Here is a 10,869-nt window from a genome sequence, read left to right on the forward strand (position 1 = left end):
TTCATTATTTTTATTATTATTTTTATGCTTTGACAAGCCTTTTAGATTGTATTTTTAATTTTTATTATTTAAATTAATTGAAATTAAATTTCTTAATTAAGTCCGGATTTGAGACCTCATGAGTTATTGCCTTAACTTTGCTTTTTTTTTTTTTAATGTTAATAAATACATGACCTGGTTCACAGCGTTGCATCGACCACTGATATAAATTTACTCAAATCATTTTTTTTTGTTTTTTAAAATTATTTTTTTTATCACTCTCAACTTTCATTCATTATAATTAGATTTTTTAATTTTTTTAAGTGATTTTCATGATTTTAGCATGATCTCATATCTCATGGTTTTACATGTTAATTGTTTTTAGCTCGCATTGATCTAGCATATACTCATCTTAATTATTCATCTACTCATCTCAATGTTTTTTTAAAACAAATATGTCATCTTAATTATTCATTATAATTTAAGTATTTTAAAAATATTTCGGTTATTATGTATAAATTGTTTTACACCAACAGCGTATCACAGACCACAAAAAACTAGTTGAATATCTATGAACAAGCAAATTATTTTGGCAAGAATAATAAACTCGCCTCATCAAGTGTTATGATAATTATTGTGGCAAATTATCTTTTCTCTCAAATCCTTCTGCTTGGACGCAGCCAAAATGTTCAATAAATTTGAACAGATAAACAGTAACTCGATTTATTTTCATCGGCGGATGAATTTTTCAGACCTCACCAAACAAGGCAAGTTCTAGAGGCTCGAGAAACACGTGTGCAGAATCAGGTTATCTCAGCTCTTCGTTAACACTTGATTTTTATCTTCAATACTTGACTTTTAAAAGTTTATTAATGAACTTATGAACACTATCAAAACTCTTTTATATCTATATTTTATTTTAAAATATTATTCCCTCACAATTCTTAGTACATAATATGCATGTACGAATGTAAAACAAACAAAAAGGATTCATTAACGTTATTTCAAAATAAAAATTATAAGAATAGATAATAAAAACAACAATAGAAGCAAATTTCATTAGATAATTAATATCTCTTCCCTCATAATTTTTTTTTTGAAACTTATTCTTGTTTTTATATATATATATATATATATATATATATATATATATATTTGAAGTAACATGGCTATGGAGGATTGATAAAAGGACTTGTTTAAAAGTGTGATTTTTGTTTTTTTTAAAAGTATTTTTAACTTTAAAAATGTATTAAAATAATATTTTTTTATTTTTTAAAAATTATTTTTAATATCAGAACATCAAAATGTTTTGAAAATATTAAAAATATATTAATTTAAAGTAAAGAAAAAAATTAAATTTTTTTTAAAAAATATTAAAAAACAAAACTAGAAATATCAGTTTAGGAAAGGGAAAGCTGTTTTTCTGGTCAACTTTTGCGTAACCAAATCATTTGTAAAATATAATGAAAATTATTCCAAGGAGATGACCCCAAAATTCCTCTTCAGATATATTCGAGGAGACAATAAAACATTGATTGTCTAATTCTAATCTAACTTTGGAAATCGTAAAAAGTTGTTTGTTGCGTGAGAAATATGTTTTGCAGCGCACGTGGAATACAAAATTATTTAAGTAAGAATTTGTTTGTTGAAAAATATATATTTTTTTAAAATTAAGTTTTATAGAAAGTAAATTATTAAAAAATAAATTATTTTTTAATATTTGATAATTTCATGGAAAAAAATTAAAAAATATTTTTTAGTGTTTGGCCTATTATAAAAAATAAATCAGAAAATAATTTATTAATGTTTTAATCTTTTTAAGTTTATTAAAAGAATAAAGCCAAATGTAACAGATAAAAAAGTTGAAGGAGTATAAAATTAAAAAAAAAATCTCAAATTTTCTCATATAAAACAATTAGCAATCAAAAGAATGAAATTAAATCTGACAGATAAAAAATTTAAAAGATGATGAAATTAAATAAATTTAATTTCATAAATTATTTCAAATAAAATAAATAGCATTCAAAAGAATAAGGACCAAATCAGACAGATAAAATATTGAAGAAGGATAAAATTGAAACAAAATCCCAAATTATTTCAAATAAAAAAATAGCAATTAAAGCAATACAAGCCAAATCTGACAGGTAAAAAAAATTAAAGGAGGATAAAATTAAAAACAAAATTATTTCATAAATTATTTCAAATAAAAAAAACAATCAAAATAATAAGGGTCAAATTTGTTTGATTAAAAAGTTGAAGGATGATAAAATTGAGAAAAAAATTTCATAAATTATTTCAAATCAAACAAATAGTAATAAAAAAAAAAATAAGGACCAAACCTAACATATAAAAAAGTTGAAAGAGGATGAAATAAAAAAAAAATCTAATTTCATAAATTATTTCAAATAAAATAAATAACAATAAAAAATAATGATAAAATCTGAATTGATAAAAAAATCTGGATTAATAAAAGGATAAGAGAAACAAATAACATTTTAAAAAAATAAAAACCAAAGTTGATATAAGAATTAAATCAAATTAAATTATAAGAAATAAAATTGAAAAATAATAAAATAAAATTCAAAATAAAATATATAACAATCAAACTATTGAGAACTAATTGATATAGTAAAAGAAATAACATGATATTTTTGAAATTCATGCAACTTCAAAAAAATATATTCCATCCAAATCCATTTGTTTGCCAGAATGTACGTTCCATTTGGAAAATGGTTTTAATAGAAAGTAAATTACTAGAAAATGAATTATTTTATAATATTTAATAGTGTTATGAAAAATAAGTTATAAATTAACTTAGTAATATTGTTTTTCAAGTTTATTAAAAGAAAGTTGACCAAATTTGACAAATAAAAAAAGTTAAAGGAGGATGAAATTGTAAAAAATCTAATTTCATAAATTATTTTTAAAAAATAAAAGATCAAATTTAACAAATAAAAAAGTTGAAAATGGATGAAATTAAAAAAATTAATTTCATAAATTATTTTAAATAAAATAAATAGCAATTAAAAGAATGAAGATCAAATTTGATAGGTAAAAAATTCCAATTAAAAAAATATAAAATAAAAACAAATAACAATTAAAAAAATAAGGACTAAAGTTAGTATCAAAAACAAATTAAATAAAGCTCTAAGGGATAAAATTAATAAAAAAATTTAAAACAAAATATATAATAATCAAAAGATTGATGACCAAATTTGATATAATTAACAAGTAACAATATATTTTGGAATTTTTCGCAACACTTTGGGAAGTATTTTTTGCTTAAAATAAAAATAAAACACTTTTTTAGAAATCATGCTAAATTTTTCTTTGAGTGAAAAGTATTTTTAATTGATCAATTTCCATGATGGTTAATTAACATAGAAAAATTTAGAAAATAATTTTAAGAAAATCAATTTTTATGAAATAAGTAGGACCCGAAAGAAAAATACTTTTCTGAAAACCAAACTAATTTTTTTTTTATTGAAAATTATTTTTCATTGATTAACTTTCTAAAATGCAAACAAACATGAAAAAAATTTAAAGCATAATTTCATTCTTAAATATCTAGTTAATTTTGAATTGTTCTCCGTATATTTTCTTTTATCATACAATTAAATTAGAATTATTAAACCTAAGGTTACTTGGATAGATCAAATATATCATTATGTATTTTAAAAAATATATTTTATTAATTTTTTTAAAAGCCAAATCATAATGTTTTTGATTAATTTTTTAATTTTTTGTAAATTTATCAAATTAATTCTATCACGTTAAAGTAACTCCCACACTATTTTTAATTTGAAATAGATAACAAGTAGGTAATATTTTTTTTGTTTTACATTTGACCCATTAGTCTGTATCATGACAATAGCAAAAAAAAATCTTCATAATAAATAAATTATTTTTTTACATTCAAAAGTTTTTGATCCATCTATTTATTCTTAAAGAAATAAAAGAGGGAAGAATGTGAAAAACTAAAAAAGAATGGGCAAAATCGGAAAGAATGAAAGAAATACCACTATATATACGAAAAAAGAAAAATAAAGTTTGGATAAATTAAAGGAAAGAGAAAAACAGCCCATAGAATGGAAGCAATGGCCCCTGGTTTTGATTCTCTCTCAAAGAAACCAACTTTATTTTCCTTTAAACTAAAAATAACCCTAGAAAAATCACCTGGTCTACCTTCTTCCTATTTATACCCCAATCTTCCTCCATTTTTCACTCACCCACCCTCACATCACAAGAGATGCCGATTTTCACTTCGACATCATCTCCTATCTCCTTTTGCCTCTCTATTCTTGTATTCTAAACACTCAAATACACATAGCATCAAACTAAGTAAACAGTACCATACTTAGTGAAAGCTGCGTATTCATACATACATACATATACTGTGTTTTTCTCTCTTTTCTTTTTTTGTTTCTTTCCTATAAAATCTTGCATACCCATATACCCATGTCTGTGTTTTTTTAATCTTTGATCTGAAATTTTTGCTTTTGAGAAGATACCCAGATAGGAATTTATGTTGTTGTTCTGAGAGGTGGTGTTGTGGGGGATGAATGGGCATTGAGACGATTGTGGCAAATAAGAAAGTAAACGAAGACGAGTGTGGCTAATAAGAAAGTAAACGACGTTTGTGAATTGGCAAAGGATTAGGGTTCGACTCCGAATTCGAATTTGAATCCGAAAACCAATACGAATAGCAAAGGAAAGAAGAGCCGGCGGCGCCGTCATAAGAAGATGGTGTCTGCATCGCCGTTGCAGAAGCTTTATAACATCTGCAATGAAGTCTTTGACCCTTGTAGCGCTGGAATTATTCCTTCTCCCGATAATATCCAAAAGCTAAAGGCAGTTTTGGGTATGTTTTTTTTGTGATATTAATTCCCTTTCTTCAGTGCCTTGAATTTGATTCTTTAGAGTTGGAAAATTGGGTAGCATAATAATTAAGGGGTTTTAGAGTTTGGTTTTGATAATACTAATGCCTGTTTTATCTCAATTCTTATTGTTGGGATGCTGTTGAACTTGGCTTGATTTTACTTTCTCCAGTACATTGTATGTTGTGTTGGTTATCTTCTTACCCTCTTCCTTATCAGATTTCGTTTAATTAATAATTTCTTACTGTCTGAGAAAAGCCCATCGGTATCTGCTTTTTTTATTTATTTATTATTTTTTTGTTAGTTTTTGTACCTATAGCAGTTTTTCTATGATTTTTTTAAATTGAAATAAAAAAATACTAATGAAATGTACGATGTTTCTCAGCAAGAATGTAGATGCGATTTCTTTTGTCTTTTTAATATTTTTTATGGTCTTGACCCTCAAGGCCTTTTAGTTACTAGATTTATAATCCTTGGGGAATGAGAAGCCTTACAAAGATGAATCAAGGCTTGAGCCAGCATGAATAGCACGACTATGCAACCTCTTCTCAATTTCCTCTAGTTCGCTATTTCAACTTCTATTACTGCTATTCCCTTCATGGACATGCTTTCATTTCTTCCGTGGTTCAGCCTTTCTTATCTTAATAGCATTCGGTTAATGCACTTCGCATGATTGCTTACACACACATGGTTACGTATGCAGGCACACAAGTAATATTTGACATTGATGTTTAAGTTCTACTTCAAGGCTTTGTTTTTTTGATGCATTTCAATAAAATGAAGATAGTGATAGGAATGAAACACTCAAGTATAAACTGAAGAAGTGCCACCACCTCTTCGTTGCTGCTGATGAAAAAGTACCATTAGCTATATTTTGTTTTTGGGTTTGATATTTATCCTTGATTCTTTTTATTTAGATGACTTCAAGCCTGCAGATGTTGGTCTCAGTCCAGAAATGCCACATTCTCGAGCTTCTGGCGCCGGGGAAACTCCTGTGATCAGATACATACATATCCATGAATGTGACAAATTCTCTGTATGCAGTCTTCTGAGGTGCTTTCCTGTATATATTTGAGGAATTGTATTTGACATGAGTGCTCTAATTTTCAATTATCACAGATAGGGATTTTCTGCTTGCCGCCTTCAGGTGTCATTCCACTTCATAATCATCCTGGAATGACTGTATTTAGCAAACTTCTCTTTGGGACTATGCACATAAAATCATATGACTGGGTGGTTGATGTCCCTCCCAGCACATCTGCTGTGGTCAGTCCTTCAAAATGTAAGTTGTAATTTTTTTGTGTTTGATACTGAATTTTATGCAGCCAGATTTTTTGTACTTAAAGGTGAAGAAATAGAAATGCTCTAAGAGGGTTAGTGTTGAACTAGAAAATGACCTGACCTTGCTAAACCTAGTATTCATCTTCCTGGCGACGAGGTATTAAACAAAGAAATCAAGCATTTGAATATGCTGTTGGTCAATAAAAAAGTTGAAAAGTAATCCATTTTATTTGCAATAGTCCAGCGCAAGCATACGAATTCTTTTTTACTGGCTGGGCACTTTGTATTTGATCAAAATAGCAAATTCCATGAGAAAATTAGAGAAGAAAAATGTAAATCTAACTTTGTATACTGAAGCTGGCGGACATTGAAAAAAAAATCCCTCTATATATTTTGAAATTGGTCTTAAAGTTGTCAAGACCTAAAAAGTTTTGAACAATGCAAAAATCACAATCCTCATTTGAGCAATGCTCTAGTTCACTAGATAGAAAGGTCACATGATCGTTTTCGATCGTTTTCGTAACCTATAACTTGACCCTCTCCCTCTATACCATGAGTCTCATCAGTTGTTTGCATCATGGGGAACCCTAGCATAATACTTGACTTCGGCAATTTCACTTTTCCCTCCTCTATACTTGCAAAAGAAACTAGCCTGACTTAATGGTTTTGGTTAATGAAGCAAGGCAGCCTGATGTCCAGCAACCTGAAGCTCGTTTGGCCAAGGTCAAGGTCAACTCCAACTTCACTGCTCCGTGCAACACCTCTATCCTTTACCCCACTGATGGAGGCAACATGCATTGCTTTACAGCAGTAACAGCATGTGCTGTCCTAGATGTGCTTGGCCCTCCCTACTCCGATTCTGATGGCCGGCATTGCCAGTTCTACTTTGACTTCCCATTTTCCAATATCTCAGGTATCATGGTGCCTCTTCAAAAAGTTGATTCAAAATATTTACGTAAATGAAATAATGTTCTGACTCGGTGAAATCTTTGAAGTTAGTAAGTATTTGATAATATTTTTCTTGCTGACAATGCAGTTGATGGACTTTCATTGCCTGAAGGAGGGAAGGAAGGCTATGCGTGGCTTCAAGAGAGGAAGAAACCCGAGGACTTAATTGTTGTAGGAGAACTGTACGGAGATCCAACAACTGTGGAGACATGAGCCTGCTGTCCACACCATCCTTCCCTCCATATTGTCGTTGGCTGCCACCTATTTTCAGTAGCAGTAGATTAGCAGATCTTTTATTTCTTTTTACTTTTATGCGTATGGTTTTTTTCCTTTTCTTGTTGAACACTATACAAGGCGCCTGGTGCTTTTTCACTATAGTTTCTGTACATAAAAGGAAGAAGGGGGACAATCTTTTCATTGCGGTCCGGTTTTGGACCAAAATAAACAACCAAACTGATTTTTTTAAACTTTTTGAACCGAATTGAAAACTGGTTCAAACCAATTAATTTCAGTTTGACTCGGTTTTTTCCTCTTCAAAATTGGTTCAAACTGAAATTATTGACCGTATTTTTCAGCACTTTTATTTGTGAAACTGAACAAACACAACGTAAGGAATTTGAGAGATGAAACCCTTAAGCAAGGGATTGAATCTCCATCGAAAGATCTTGAAACCCTTAAGCATATCCTTGAAGCTCTCAAACTCGAAGGCCTTTTGCATTCCAAGAAGCCAACAAATCAAAACTAACCAAAGAAACTTTATTTATGAAGAAATTCTAGTAGTCCTAATGAAGCTAAATTCAATAAACTGGCTAGATGGAAGATTGGAAGAGAAGAAGACAGAATCGTGGGGTTAATATTCAGGATGGTTAGAAAGCCAGTCCATAAGACCAAGATCTGCTCCACCTTTCAAAACTACAAATTCATTCCATTAACAAAGCAAAGACTACTGGAAGGGCTCAAGCTAAAGTTTAAGGCATGTCACTGAGATGAGTGGCTGACTTCCTTCTTGAAAGGCCTAGATGAAAGCTAGAAAAAGTTTGATTTTTCTTTTAAAGTGAAGATGTCAAGGCAGAAATAAGTGAAGATTTGAAAACATTGAAGATTTGTCATTTGGGAGATGAGAGATAGAGAGGGGTGGCTGACGAGTGAGAATGTATTTAGGTTTAGAGTTAGAAACTATGTATACTTGTTTTTTTTTTTAAGTGCTGGTCCGGTTGAACTAGTTCGGTTCGGTTTAGTTTAATCGGTTTCAGACTTTAAAAACCAAAGCTGAATTGAACAAGAATTTTTTTGTGATTTTTTAATTGGTTAATAAGGGTTTTTTTGGTTTGGTTTTTTTAATTATTTTTTTCTTATAGTTTTTTTGGTTTAATCAGTTATTCAATTTTTTACTTACCTCTATATGACACCGGAAAATACAGATTGTAAGCCCAATGGCTTAATGAGGAAATGTTCAAAGTACACCTTTTGTGTCACCATCATCTCTACCTCCTCGTTTTGTAGGAGTTTTTTTTTTGTGCTTTTAAAAATTTTTATTTTTATTTTGTTTTAAATTATTTATTTTTGTGATTTTATATTATTTTAATATGTAAATGTTAAAAATAAACTTAAAAAAATAAAAAATATTATTTTTTAAGAATTACAAATTTAAAATCAAAATCGATCCATGTGCATGAACAGTTTACCTGTGGTACCTACCTAGTGGGCGGGAATCGAAGGTACAACTTGCTGCCTGTGTTTGAAAAGGACAAACATAGGGTCTGCAGGATCTTTCTTTTCAGGTACTTGTGAGACGGGAAATTTGTAGCTGCATGCTAGGGTTTAGGGGATCCTGAGATGTCCTGATGCAACTGTTGCTATTGGGAATCTTTTTCGCTTTTCGGTGGCATATAATTACATACCGTTATCCCTCTTGAAAGAAACAAAGGGCGCTCGGTTCCATGTGCCTTTTCCCTCTCTTGACGATACATCCTACCATGGAGTAGTAGTTATGAGCAAGATCATGCATGGTAAGTTAATAGCTTGAAAATGACCCCCCCGCGTTGTGCATGGATTCAAGTGATCATAGCATGAATTTAGACAAATCGAAGGAAATCTGTCTTAATATGCAAGTTCTCCCTCACACGAAACACAACACCTGAGACCTCCCACACACGAAACACAACACCTGAGACCAGTTGGTGTGCGGCCAAGTGGAGTCATTCTTTGGAATTCCCTCCCCTCAAAAGTCAAGGTGAAACCCTCTCCGGCTTCAATCACGGCGCATGCATGGGTAATGGTGAATATTTTGGATTTTAAAAGAAAGGTTACGAGTTCTACGTAGGCTAACGTTTTGACCTCGTACGCTTGCCTTGCATCGCGCAGTTCAGTTTTTGCTTTGTGATGATCTTTTCCACCTGCCATTTGCATGAGATATCGTAGCTAACAATTAGTTGGTGAGGTCTCTAACGAGCTAATCATCCTCACGGTCAACAAAATAATCCTTGTTGAGCTATTCGTTGTCTCAAGCTATAGACGAGATGCAAAGAACTAACTGAGAGGATATGCGCCAGATTGCCACAGACAAGAAGCCGGTAAATGAAAAGAAAAGATGACAATTTGAGGTCCGTTAGCAACAATGCGGGATTCCAATTTAAACCATCATTGATATCCATCCCCCTCTATCTACTTGATCGTTTTTTGAGGCTGGAGAAACTGCGGTTAGCTGAAAAAAACGTCATTTTTTATGCTTTCTGTGGCCAACTGCAGTTTGGAACGTGGTTGGCCGCTTAGACAAACGAGTCATCATCTTTTCTTCTAATGGTTAATCGATTCATTTCCTTGCTCTTCTTTCTCTGGTGCTCGAAATCTTGAGCTCAGCGGCTAACGAGACTACCAGGGCAGCTTGGCAATTTTCCCTTTGAAAAGTACTCTGGCTACACTGTAAAAGATGCCAAACATGGCCGAGTTCTATTCTATATTGAAGCAGAATCAGCTGATCCACTTTCGCGTCCTTGACCTTATGGCTCAATGGAGGTTTGTATTATGCTTGACATACTGTCTACCCTTTTTTATTTTTTCTTTCCAGTTTACATGAAAAGACTCGAACCTGAGACCTCTTTAGAAGATGTGAATGCTAGCTGAGCTACATGTTTATTGGCATAAACTTTCTGCCTTATCTTTTTATAGTAATTTTCGAATTCAATGCTGTATTACGGATATCTTCACACTAGGCCTTGATTGTTCTTCACTTGGCTATGGCGCTTTTGAGGAACATGCATGGTCCATTCCAACCAGGGAAAAATGGACTTCTTGTCAAAAACCAATCAATATTCCTGGAAATTAGGTAAGATTACAGATTGAATGTATGTTGAATGCCCCCTTTTTTTTGTTTTTATCTTTTTATCATTTTGGGAACTAGTTATAACATCATCTTGATAATGTTGACAGAATCAAATATGCTCTACGTTGAATCACCAATTGGAGTTGGGTTTTTATACTCAAACACATGCTCCAATTATATTTCCTGGAATGACACCAGAATTTGTAATTAAGTATTTTCTTCTTGGAAATGGCTCTATTTTCCCCTCTTGTTAATTGCATTGTCTTTGTCTGGTGACTAATTTATTGTTATTTTTAGGAGTGGGTTAACAACTGAGGATACTTTGAGATTTATTGTGAACTGGCTTCAAGAATTTCCTTTCCTATGTACAAAGACTGATTTGTTCCTAACTGTAGAGAGCTGCGCTGGATAATAATAAATAATAACTCTAAAAGGCCTTCGTATCTCTAAAAGATCTAACAA

General features: G+C 31.0%; 1 protein-coding gene across 1 annotated transcript; it reads left to right on the forward strand.

Annotated features, from left to right (window-relative positions):
• Positions 1–4,050: 4,050 nt before the first annotated feature.
• Positions 4,051–7,552, forward strand: LOC118031856 (plant cysteine oxidase 2). The gene is made up of 5 exons (XM_035036354.2): positions 4,051–4,840; positions 5,774–5,892; positions 5,976–6,138; positions 6,817–7,050; positions 7,174–7,552. Exons 1-5 carry the CDS (start codon positions 4,723–4,725, stop codon positions 7,296–7,298), a joined length of 759 nt encoding a protein of 252 aa, XP_034892245.1. The 5' UTR covers positions 4,051–4,722; the 3' UTR covers positions 7,299–7,552.
• Positions 7,553–10,869: the final 3,317 nt, after the last annotated feature.

This window comes from Populus alba, chromosome 17 (genome assembly GCF_005239225.2).
Source record: "Populus alba chromosome 17, ASM523922v2, whole genome shotgun sequence".
Taxonomy (NCBI): Eukaryota; Viridiplantae; Streptophyta; class Magnoliopsida; order Malpighiales; family Salicaceae; genus Populus; species Populus alba.